Source organism: Tachysurus fulvidraco, chromosome 3, assembly GCF_022655615.1.
Source record: "Tachysurus fulvidraco isolate hzauxx_2018 chromosome 3, HZAU_PFXX_2.0, whole genome shotgun sequence".
Taxonomy (NCBI): domain Eukaryota; kingdom Metazoa; phylum Chordata; class Actinopteri; order Siluriformes; family Bagridae; genus Tachysurus; species Tachysurus fulvidraco.
Genome location: NC_062520.1, coordinates 13,297,634 through 13,310,537, shown reverse-complemented (window position 1 = coordinate 13,310,537; position 12,904 = coordinate 13,297,634). Strand labels below are relative to the sequence as shown.

The 12,904-nt window shown below is 37.7% G+C and overlaps 1 protein-coding gene across 2 annotated transcripts; it reads left to right on the top strand.

Moving 5' to 3' along the window:
• The first annotated feature begins 28 nt into the window (after window positions 1-28).
• On the top strand, window positions 29-10,852 carry ube3d (ubiquitin protein ligase E3D). Of its 2 annotated transcripts, none has more exons than XM_027149938.2 (10): window positions 29-184; window positions 1,943-2,142; window positions 2,694-2,784; window positions 4,142-4,364; window positions 4,901-4,973; window positions 5,695-5,770; window positions 6,019-6,127; window positions 6,290-6,459; window positions 7,493-7,631; window positions 10,660-10,852. In XM_027149938.2, exons 1-10 carry the CDS (start codon window positions 108-110, stop codon window positions 10,678-10,680), a joined length of 1,179 nt encoding a protein of 392 aa, XP_027005739.1. In that variant the 5' UTR covers window positions 29-107; the 3' UTR covers window positions 10,681-10,852. The 2 variants fall into 2 exon arrangements, with proteins under 2 accessions (XP_027005739.1, XP_027005738.1); XM_027149937.2 differs by having other exon boundaries at window positions 4,133-4,364.
• Window positions 10,853-12,904: the final 2,052 nt, after the last annotated feature.

Sequence of the window (12,904 nt, the reverse complement as noted above, 5' to 3'; positions counted from 1 at the left end):
ACGTCGCTGTCGTTAGGTGGCAGTAAACATCTGTGATGGTAAGTTAACAACAACCGTAGAAAAACCAACACTTTTATGAAATCGAGCATAAACCACGTTTTAAAGAAATGGATGCATCGATAAAACAGGACGATGTATTTATTGAGCTGAGAGAGCGGTTACAATCTGGCTTGTTAATTATACGGTAAGTTTAGGTGCATTTTCATGTTCACTGCTGATAGCATTGTTAGCCGGTGCTAACTGTAGCATGGACACTGCTGGGGTTTTGGGGAACTGATCATATGTGTGAATTAATGCTGTGTGTTATTTGTGGTCTGAAATGGCTTTAAGGCTACAGTTTTATTCATTTTTTTAATTTTCTCTTTACATAGTTGCCAGTTCAGAATAATGTCCATGTTTTTTAATGTGATGTTTAGGATGAACACACTTACTGTATTATTACTTACTGTATTATTATTTCTGTATTATTACTACTTACTGCACTGGTGTGGAACCCAGAGCAATTCTGCATGTGTTTTCAGCTCAGCCACATCAAGGTTTGATGTTCTGTGCCTACAGAAATGCTTTTCTGTCCACCATGGATGTAAAGAGTGATTGAGTTACTATGTCTTTACTGTGAAATACGGAGTTAGCTTTGCACACACACAGTTTGTAAAAAGAAAAAAATGACAGATTTGGATGGGACTAAAATCCAAGAGATTTCTAATAATTATATTTCCTCAGGTTACCATGTAAATGTCATCCAGACCAAATTATCAGTGTTTTCTTAAGTATATTCCGTGCAATGAAGATTTTGTACCTCCACTGAGATGAGGCTGACTCTATGAAAATCCTGAGACATTTACAGATCTACCAGCTCCAGTTGGACTCTATGATATCAAGAGGAGATCTGAACTCCATGTGATCTTTACACCAATTCAACACTTGTTTGACTGTATATTTGTAATCTCACCCCCAGTTCCACCCATATGAGGATGAGGTTCCCCTTTGAGTCTGGTTCCTCTCAAGGTTTCTTCCTTACCAATTTAAGGGAGTTTTTCCTTGCCACTGCTGCCTGAGTCCCCTCAGACTTGCTCATTGGGGATAAATAAATACTTGCATACATACATACATACACACTGTGAACTATATATATCTTAATTTTTTACTACGTTAATTCTTTTTTCTCCTTGTGTTTAACTTCTATGTTTATGTTCTGTAAAGCTGCTTTGAGATGAAGCCCATTGTAAACAATTGTAACTATTATACAAATAAACTTGAATTGAATTGAATAGATGTTATTTGCCCTTGTCCGGGTAATCTGTTTACATTATGACCAACCATAGTAAGAAATACTACTAATGATAAGTTATAGAAATCTTTGTCCCCATTTTATTTTGGCAGTGCTGCATCTGACCAGTAGATGGCGATGCTTGTATGTCTTGTACTCGTCTTTAAAGCACTCGTGTATGTAATGCACACCGACTGAGCTGAGGCTTAGGGGACAGGAGAAGGTGTTTTACATCAAAGAATGTTTTTTTGGCTAAATTGCTGCTATATGAAAATAAACAGCTGCTAACACTGCATTCCTGATGCTTCAAAAATGCTCAAGTGTGGAAACGCCAAAGCAAACCTACCACGGATTCTACAGAGACCACCTAATTAACGCTATATGTAGGTGATTTATGGAATTTTTGATCTTTAATGCTCATTAAGTCCACCATATGAGCAGCATACCGCCCGAAGTGGTCTGAGGATAAAAGTAGACATTGTTGATGAATAGTCTCTAATTTCTCATTTTTGCTGCCTTCAGGATGAAACCATCAGAATAATGTAGTGTGTGTAGTATATGTCTGAAATTTTCTCACCAGCAGATCGCATGTTTCTTGTTTGCTAACCAGCACAGATTGTGTTCAAATCAGTTGTTTTCCTTCATTAACGTGTGTGTGTGTGTTTCTTTTAGAACTGATGTTTTGAAGGACACATCTGAGGTAAATGTGTCTAGTGGAGACTCGGCCCTAAAAATCCACTTATCTGATTGGATTTATGAGGTGAAGCTACCCCCAGATGTCCGTCTAGTGGAGGGTTCGTGTCAGAAGAATCCAGAGCTGAATGTGGATGGACTGCATGTTAGAGTGCGTTTGAAGGTGGGCCAACATTCAGGTATGAGCCAAGTTCATTGTGGGTATCAACTAATTATATTCACTTAACTTTCATTAGTGATATCCGTATATCATTACGATCACACAAAACCCAGTGGGCCAAAGTTGGTAGGTCATTAAGCATGAACTTGTTCAAGGGCTGTGTAACCTCATTTGAAGAGTTTGAGTTATGAGTGCTGGCCCGCCCTCAGGCTCCACACATCATACTCCACAGATTAACTGAAATTAATGATGAATGCAGATTGTATGACCTTTGGCTTTGAGCCACTGCAGTGCTTGTTTCAAACTGAGCCCTCCTCAGCAGTGTGGGTGGTCATCTGACCCCAGTCACTTTGAGTCTCCAAACAGATTTGAGATCATCCATTAAACGTCTTGTAGCTGGCTGTTAATTATTGTATTTTGTTAATCACACTGAATCCCTGTTGCCTATACATTTGGAAACTCTTGCTCATGGCTATTATCCTACACTCTTGTCTTCTCTGGCAGCACTGAAAATACATCCAGTTATTTGGTGAAATACGTATGTGACTGTTTTGTGTTTGCGGTTGCCAGATGCTCAGGAAAGTGCAATGCAGCATCTGAGGGCACAGAGGAGTTATTGTTTCCTGTGCCAGTCCTGTGGGTCCATGGTGCTTAAAGACAGGTGAGGAGCAGATTCACTTTTTTCAAAGTTCAAGCAGAACACTGATGGTGCATAGCTTTAATTCTGTTGAAAAACTTTTATTCAGCCAGAACCATTTAACTCTCCAAAATAATAGTAAATCATCAAACTGATTAACTGTAAAACCCAGGCCTATTCTGCCTCTTCAGAGCATGTGTGTTTCTCTTCACGTCTTGCTTTAACAGTGCTCCTAATCAGTGAACAACACAGTTTTTTGAAGGTTGATGATTACTTTATTATTTTTATTAATGCATATTAAAAGAGATGCAAAAGAAAAGCATTCGCCTTACCACAAGTTTGAATTTCGAAGATTCCGATTCGTATTGCTCATTAAACCCACCACCTGAGCAGCACACGTAGGAAGCCGTGAGAAAGGAATATTGATTCCCGATTTTGTGGCCAGGAGTCAAGGCAGCAAAATTGGCCATGATGTATGGGTAGGTGAGGGATGCCATTACTTACTCCCCTGTCAATCATAGTGACCCAAGTCAATCATCCGGTCTTTGAGTCATGAATATTAAAGAGCCCCGACTGACAGACTGAAAAACAGCTTTCCCATATCATGCAGCAATACCAAACACAAAAGGAGCAGGATAACGTGTGGTATTTTTCCCACTATTGTCCCTCAGGGCAGCCTAAAAATATAATTTTACATACATGCCACCCATAACTGTATTAGTGCTGTGATTGATGTGGGGAAAAAGTAATCTCATCCTTCCCATTCACAACCAGTTTTTCTGTCTTGGACTCCTGGTCATGAATGGCCATGACATTGTCAATCGCGCATATCTCATTTGACATTAAAATGATCTGCCTCACAAAGTAAACTACAGAGAGCGAGACTCAGTGAGTTTGTTTTCATGGCACCATGCACACCCAAACTGTCTCTCAAAATATTCATCAATGTTAAGTTCTATGTGTTTAATGCTTTCAGAAGTATCATCGTTACAGTATATACAGAGCAGTTCCATAAATGATAAAAAGTACATTGCTGACAAGAAAACAACTGAGTAAAAAAAAAAAGCATCAGTGTGAAAGGGTGACCATTAAAGCTGGCAGATTAATGGCATTTCAAAAAAGCATTTCATATTTGCCATGCAATCAGTTTTACAATAGTAATCTAAGACAGTAATTAGGAAAATGCTGTGGTGTTTGGATTTGACTATTTTTAGTTTCAGCTGTATATCTTGGCTGAGCTTGCATCATACAGATGGATAGATGGATAATAAGATTCAGTAAGAGTACTTGGGCATGGCTCAGTTGATGACGTCCTGTAATAAGATTTTTTATGTCAGAAATTAAGTGAATACATAAGTGTTTACTGTTTTAGGGTTTTCAGGCGAGTGCTCCCCTTACCAAATGGGAATTGGAACACACTGGTAGATGACTGGTGTTGCCACCCTGATCCTTTCGCCAACAAGAAGCTTCTCCCTCAACAAGAGGACTGTTTACTTGGGGACACCTACTACCTCTTGACCCGTGACAGCAGTTGTGACCAAAGCCTTACAAAAGAAGTGGACTCCTCCAGCATGAAAGCAGGCTCTAATCTACAATCTGGAAAGGTGTGTTGCATTGACAGTCTCACCAAAATCTAAGCACTACTAGTCCAGTCCGTTCTTCTATACTCAGTGTTTCATAGGTGGTATTTGAGCTCTTTTCTTGGGGCATCAGTAGTCCTCATTCATGTTTAAAGGAACTCTGCTCCATCTATACTGCCTCTGGGCTGACAGGAAGTGAAGAAAGATGTTCTTTTCTCTTTATGAAGGGTTCTCAAGGAAGCGCCATGACATTCTCTCTCTCTCTTTTTATTTATTTATTTTTTATAGATTCTCCACCAGCCTGAGAAGTCTAACTTCTTCAGGGCTATTGATTTTTTTTTCTTTCCTTGTTTCTTTCCCTCTTCCTCATTCTGTGGGTTTCTGTGGCTCTGTGTCTGCTGCGAGTAAATGGAAGAGCCCTTTGCTGTTCAAACGTCTGATTCATCTTTCACTTCAGTAAATGGTTCCTCTCCGGTTATTGATTTCTGGTACATGTGGCTTAAACCTTTTTGTGCCTTCAGATCATGTATTTATTTTCGGTTCGTGTCCATGTCTCGCAGCCGGTACCTGCCCACAGGAATGTGGTTTGCTGTAAGAATTGCTGTGCAGTGCTGGGAGAGGCAGTCACGACAGGTAGGAGAAACTAGCATAATAAAGATGCAGTAATAATGCATGCAATGTTCTCTATGTCTTAATTCACCTTTTGACCTCAATAAAACTGGTACAAATTGGTGTTTTGGGTGTATTTTATAGGGCCTATAGACTTAGTCCTCAAAGCTATTCTCATAGTTCTCAATTATTCTCTAACCCTAACTCTGCATTGCTTTAAGTTCACAGAAAGTTGTTGTGCAAACTCTAGATGTGTGCTGAACACCTTTATTAGGAACACTGGTACATTCATGTACATGTTCAAACAGTGAATAATCTGGTAGCAGAGCAGAAAGTCCTGCAGATACAAGACAAGAGCTTGAGGAAATGTTCGATGTCCAACCTGTGGTCTAGGGGCCATAGGTAATTTGTCTCTGCTCTGTAGATACCTCTACCATTTATGTTTTTCTTCAATAAATGAATCCAAATAAATCCAATAAAATTGGAAATAGAAAACATATGATGCTTAAATAGTGTGAATGTAGCCTGTTTTAAATTAATTATCGGTGCTGTTTGAACCATGCTTGGGTCTACACTTTGGATTCCCACTCATCATGTTCCATTGTTTTTTGATGTACAATAACCAACAGCTTCCTTTTTTTCCTTACATAAAATAATTCACATTTAATTCAGCTGAACTAAGTTATAAAACCAGCCAAACCAGTCTCAGCATATTTTATACAAAATAAATATACTTTTGTTTCAGAGGTTTTAAAATTCTATATAACTGAAGTGGTAGTAAGGCAAAGTGAAGATGGAGGATATACCATGCCACAAAATAGGCAAGTACTGTCAAATCATATATATATAACACACCTAAATACTTACTGCATTGTAAAATGTGTTTAACTCAAGCGTCATTAATGTGTGTCCTGAAGTCCAGGACGGATTCAGGCTCACTACTTTCTTTCCAGGTTTGGTCAGTGTTTTAAAGATGGACATTTACCATACTGCACAGATATCTTGAGTTCTTCAGGACTGTAGTTCAGAATTAAACATGTAACTAAATCTTGATCATTTTCTTATCCAGACAGAAGTTCTTAGAGAGCGTGCTTCATTCCAGACTTGTTGAGCTGTCATCTGCTCAAAGCATATTTCGTTTCTCCATCCAGGCACCAGATGGTAAATCTCTGATCATGGTACGTACAGCCAGACTAAATCTCATGCCTTTCTTAACAGTAAAAGTTTTTACAGTTTCTTTTTCTCAATCCTGCATTAATATTCTCAGGTAGACGACATATCATTTAGAATATTGCTGCACCTGAACATTGTGGTTAATGTTGCTCTTTTAATATGACCAGCTTTGGCTCTTGAACATGGACAGCCTGATCGCTTCATTCTCTGAGAAAGCCATCAGCAGTGACATCCTCGTGTCTGCCAGTGACCGTCAGCCTAATAAGCATCAGTCACGCAAGGCAGTTAGAGCAATCAAAGTCCTTTACCTCCCCTGCACTCACGGTCAACAGGATGAGTAAGTCATAAATTCACATCTCATGTTCTTCTCGCCCAGCTTCTTGATTATAAATTCTGACTCCTGATCTAATGAATTAGTTCCCTATACCAATTAACATACCAACTTCTTTTAGGTCTGAACACTTGTGGATGTAATTTTAATGATTTAGATGTTCCCATTTTCTATGGTGATGCGTGGTTTCTTGTTTTTCCACTGTTTTCTTTTTAATTTTGGTTTATTCCTGTAACGCTGTAAATTAATCCTGGAATGCAAATGAACTCAGAGTGGATGCACTAATCCCTGTGCTGAAATTTTTATATATAATTAAATATAAATTAAATATTATTTATATATATATATATATATATACGTATATATATATATGTATATATATATATATATATATATAATATATAAATATCCTTTAACGCATACTGTACATTCAACCGGATTCAAAATGTAGACTTCCATGCTCACAGTATTATATATTCCCCCAGCAATATTAGTTCAGTCTCCAAGGCTGTGCACGGTACAGCATCATTACATGTCTCTGTAATATCGTTTTCTGCCATTCATATCATGTGTGTGAATTTAAAAAGACATGAAAAGAAAAGCAGATGTCCACATAGTAGACACATAATGGACATCTTCCAAGCTGCACTATATTACTGTTCTGTATAGGTCCATACTGTAAGAATAACATGAGTGTTTTGTAACCTGAAATTTTTGCTGGCATTGTGATTTTCTGTGAGTCAACGCTGAGCTTTACGGATTCGGGTTTCCTGCAGAACTGCAGCACAGATGGCTAAATGTCAGTGAAATGTCCCGGATAGATCATTGCCTTAATGTGACAGGACATCAGTCTCTATGCTACGCTCTCCCTGTGCCACGTTCTCATTCTCTGTGCGACGCTCCCCCTCCTCCCTGACAGATTGCCGTGACATAATTAAAATTGTCATATTTCAAACTGTCTGATTAATGTAATTTATGTCTCACTCGCTTGCGCTCTCTTTTTCTCGCTCACTCGCTCACTCTGTATCTGTCTCTCTAGAGCTGTTGATGCATGGGAGAAGGATATCAGTGTTCACCCTCTGATCCTCCCTCGGAACACATGCGAGGAGCTGCTGCAGCTCCTGAGCTCCTTTACTAAAACACTGCCCTCCTCAATGTGCTCAATGAACTGCTACCAGGTCTGAATTACCCTTCTTTTAAAACTTTACTAGTTTATTCTCAGCCAGCATTACACTTAGTAAATAAAACACTATATATAATATGACACATCAGTACTTGATTGCACAAACCATACATGTATCTCAGATCACATTTTGTGTATGAACCTTTTTATAGATTATTTGTTACCATGTTGCTTAATTGTCATGCATCTTTAATATGATTTCTCAAGCCAGTGTTTGAGTAAGTTTAAAGGTATGCTCTGTCTACTAACCTTTAAGGGTAAGAGCATTGAATTTAATTTGTAATGCAGCATATTACAAGAGTGGAAATTGCAGAAAACTTGTCCCACAGTGACTAATATGTATCCCAGAATAGTTGGCCTGAAACAATCAGATCAACATGGAAACATGCCAGGTACTTAAAAAAAGCTTCAGATTTTATCTGCCTGCTAGTAGTTGCTGTGTACATGCGTGTAGTGCTGTGTATTTCACCTGTCCAACACTGGACAACACTTATTTACTACTACTTACTATATAGATTATAGAACTACGTTTGCATTATATTCTGAATTAATCTTGGCTGTTTATGGTTATGTGCATTACGTTCACTGCTGTAATGTTTAAGTCAAGTCAAGTCACTTTTATGGTCACATCACCACAGCACATTGGTGAGTAATATTCTTGGGAGCGTCGCGCTCCAGAAATTGCAGAAACAATTTACATACAAGTGAAATTAAGAAACAATTTACATACAAGTGAAATTAAGAAACAATTTACATACAGGTGAAAATGTGCAATATGCTCATACATAGTCAGTACACACAGTGTACTATTGGACATATTTAGAATATCACTACACATTATATACAAAATGTACGTGTATATACATATATACATACGATTTACTCACGGTATCGGCAAACCCTCAATTTAGAAACCTTTTAGAAACACACCAGTTACCTCCAGTGAGAGCAGTGAACTTTGAATAGAAATGAAAAAATGCCTGATTCTGTAGAAAACCAAACAAAGGGTCCCAAGTGCATCTTCCCTGTCAGAGAGGTTCGTAATTAGTTTGAAGACTTTGCCATTGTTCCTGAAATGTTCCGTTTGCAGTATGACACAAGCCTTCAGGCTTTAGCTGTGTGAAAACAGAATGCGATGGACGGATGGATGAAATGAATAATGTTTAGATGTAGCACACAGAGTTTGTACAGAAACAGGATGAAAACAGTCATCCATCAATTGTGCAAGCAAAGGGCATCCGTTTCCGCAGGAGGTGAAATATTAATTAATTAACATTTTAATTTTAAAACATCTACTTTTATTTTGAAGTACACTGCATTTACTTTCCGTTACCTCTGGTGCAGAAAAGCACATCCTCTTTGTCACATACTGCAGTAAATTGCAGTAAATTTAGCACTGCCTACTGTGGAGCTGTCAGTGCTAGGGGCCATTAAAACGTACAAGCGGGGGCTGAAACTTGTAGTGACGTTTTTATTTGCGTGAATGGTTTCTGTTATTCCATCACCAGGCTGTATAAATAAGACGTGTTGATGGCCATTAAATGGAGTCCAGCGAGAGAATGTTTCAGATGGCCAGAGTGGAAAAAGTACTTGAGCAGTTGTGAGTTTACACACTTTAACAGAGTGTTCTGGTGCTGATGCCATTGGGTCGAGGGCCACGGTAATCAGATGATGGAGTTCAGATTGAGTTACGGGAGATGGAGCTGAGTGCTCTGTCTGGAGACTCCAGCACACAGTCCACTGTGAACATGAGTGACGTACAGCTGTCCGTCTGCTTAAGCTGGCCTAGAGTTTGAGTGTGCATGTGTTTTAAATACGAGAGAGAGAATATGTAATTCAAAGACCACTCAAGTTTTTCACCAAGAACACATTTTTCACTCCGTATCATCAACACTCTATGCATTCTTCTGCCTGAGACGTCCTTGGCTAATGGGCTGAAAAGTATTTATAGCAGTGAATAGCATTTCTGCCACTATGAATAAAGAATGGCACTTCTCATTTATCAACACTTGAATTGCAAAAACTGTGAGTGGGAAAACGTGAAGATGAAAGGAAAGGGGGCTGGTGATGTGCAGCCAGCTAAATGCTCTACCGGATGGACGATGAGATCATGTCCTATCTCATTATTATTGACCATGTAGGCTAATTTAGACACTGTTCAGACTTTTGTAATGTCACTAATGTTGCTGCTGGTCTGAAATGAATTGTTTCTGAGCTTCAGCAAGCATTATTCCATTCTGTCTACCGCATGGATTTCCTTCCTTTAGTGCATCAGCCGTTCGAACTTCTTTCAAGAGAAATATTAGTCTTAAGTCTCCTTGCCAAGTTTGACCGATTCAGATAATCAAATGCCAGCACACAACCATCAAAAGGGCATGCAAGATGACAGCCTTTACTGATCTAAGTACATCACCTCTGTTGGCACAGGATATTCTGCACATAAACTAAAACCGTCTGGTGTCTAAAGGTCATTGTTGGCCATAGAGTTCTAGTCTTTGAAAATGTTTACTCGTTCATTACTTAATATTAACTTTTTGTTCACTATATAAAAGGTGTACCAGACCTCTATACACACTTAGAAGTATCCCGAGGCTTTTGAACAAGGTTTAATCCCCAGTTCTTTCTTTGAGTGTATATACTGGATGTAATGCATTATGTGCATGGATTATTAACTATGTAAAAAGTGATGGGCCTTGAGTAATGCTCTCCAGGGACTGCTTCTTGAGCTCATCTTAACCCCTCATCCATCACAGGACACAGACTCTGCTTGGCACGCATGTCATGACATGCAACATTTCCAGCACATTCCTTTTTTTGTGTTTTGTTTAGTTGACGTGTCGGATGTGAGAGTCAATCACAGATGCTTATTTTTCAAGATCAGTTTCTAAAGCACAGAGATGATTCAGCAGGAAACGATTCCATAGAATGAAGATGTATCTACTATACAGTATTCTTCTGTTTATGAAACATGTTGAACAGTATTCTGAGCCATAGTTTTTTGTTTGTTTTTTCTTTTTCTCTAGGTGGCGTATTTGAGAAGGTGAATTTGTGAGTTAAAATTGGGTCAGAATGTGCGGAATCCATTTCATATGCAGCACGAGTGTGTTCGTGAACTGAGAGTGAACTTAACTCTTGTTAATAAACGGTGATAATTAAAACCATAAAGATTTTTACATTATTATTCAATGTTGGAATAAAATTCAGTGTTATAAAGAATATCTAGTCTGTATTGTCTGATACTGTCCAAGTGGTTTCACAAACACATCCAAAAAACAAGAGTGAATTGCAGCTGGCTAAATGAACATTTCCTTTTATCATACATGATAATGAAAGAACCTACACTTAATGTCACGTTTGATGCCAGTACCAAGTATTGCATCTTAATTCCTGATAATGAAATGCTAATATGGCATAAACACAGAGATCTCCTATGAGAGTGGGTACTGAAGATGAATTGAAGATGTTAGAATTGTCTGGCCTTCATCACGTTGTGTTTAACAGTAAATTTAAAACATATTATACTTCTTTGTGCTTCTTTTTTTGTATTTCTTTATAACAGCCACCTGAATGCTAATGGACCTAGGAAAAGAGATGGCAAGCAACTTTCATATATATATATAAATATATATATAGATATAGATATAGATATATATATATAGATTTATTAATGCGATGAATAAACTGAATTGATGCAATTGAACACAGGTTATGGACATTCACTAGAATAAAAGGTTTAGTTGCTGATACCATTTTAAATCAAAATAGCATGCACTATTGATCCAATTTAATAAGAAATACAATCTCAAAATAGTACCGGTCTGTTTAAATAATATCTTGAAAGGTGCTTAAAGTGCTGAACTGCTGCCAGTGTGCATTCATGAAAAACTTGCTGGATGGAATGTTATGAAATCCTATGCTATGTACTTTTATTTACAGCCTAATAATATAATATAAAATTACAATATTTTGTGCAACTAACTTTTTCCAAGATGAACACTGATGTTTTTCATATGATGCTGGACCAGATAAATAAAAACTAATTTAAATGAATCTAGATGCTTGGTCTATGTTGTCTTGTCCAGCCACTTTAAACGGTTTGAATGGGGTTTACCACATGGACAAGACAGTGAACTATTTTTGTGTATCGAACGGTATAAACTGATTTCAAGCTGAAATGTTTTTGTCTTGAAGTCCATGATGTTCTTACAAGCATATGACTTTAAAATGAAGACTGGGTTTTTTTTTCACGGATTTTCTTTAATGCCCAGCGCACTTTTAGTGTATGTTGCTCCAAATTATTGTCTCATCTGGTCACGCAACCTTGTTTTAGTCAGAGTTCAGAAGAAATTTTAGGCACGTTATTCTTGATGAAAGCACTTTGTTTTGGAAAGTAGTTTGTTGGTTTGGATGTGTCGTGCATTTAGAGTCTTAAATTAACAACTTACACACGTAACTTTCTCATCCTTTTTAAATCATTCTCCACACTATGCATGGGCAAAATGTACTTCTGTCATCTTGCACACAGTTTCTTCAGAGCAATTCAATTACATTGTTATGGAGAAGGTTGTGCTTAAATTTTACTGCAATGCCAATAGTTTCATTAATAATAAAATAGGGGTTCTCTAAAGAGCAACCTGACAAGCAGTTAGACTGCAAGGCTCCAGATTAGCATTTGATGCAATTAAAGTGTATTCTATGTAAATCCTCTGGCAAGTGTGAACACTTTTCTTTGAAAACACTTGGATAATGACATTTCCTTAGTCAACATGCGAGAGTATTGTCAGAGCTGAATTATTTGGGAGTTAAATGTGCTGCGAATGCTACAACTGTGCTATCATCTTGGTTTCCTGGGTAGATTTTTTTTTCTGCAGTTTGAAAGCATAATAGCCCCTTATTTTTCTTTTTCTTCGCTCAGCTCGCTGATCTATTTCACATTACCACATTTAGAAGTGGCACTTCTACAAGTACAAAAAAAAATGCAATTTAGGTTTCTGAACAGTGCCATAACTGGAATACCTTAAAGTCTTATTAGATAAAGTCTCCATAACCAGCCATATGACTTTTTTCCTTTTTATTGTGTCTGGGTTAAGATTGGAAAGTGCTTTTTTTTTTTTTTTTTTAGCAGAATGTAAATGTAAATTTCAGCAGATTTAAACAGACATTTCTTAAAATGCATAAAAACAAACATTTGATGTTTGTGTGCATGAAAGAGATTACAAGCCTAGTGAGTAGAAAAGGCAGCTTTTAACACACTGGCATTGCCATCAT

Excerpts from the sequence above, each read along its gene's own strand:
- ube3d (XM_027149937.2), top strand. The coding sequence starts at position 108 with ATGGATGCATCGATAAAACAGGACGATGTATTTATTGAGCTGAGAGAG. Across the intron at positions 2,785-4,132 it reads TCCATGGTGCTTAAAGACAG|GGTTTTCAGGCGAGTGCTCC; the intron begins GTGAGGAGCAGA and ends TTACTGTTTTAG. Across the intron at positions 4,974-5,694 it reads GGGAGAGGCAGTCACGACAG|AGGTTTTAAAATTCTATATA; the intron begins GTAGGAGAAACT and ends CTTTTGTTTCAG.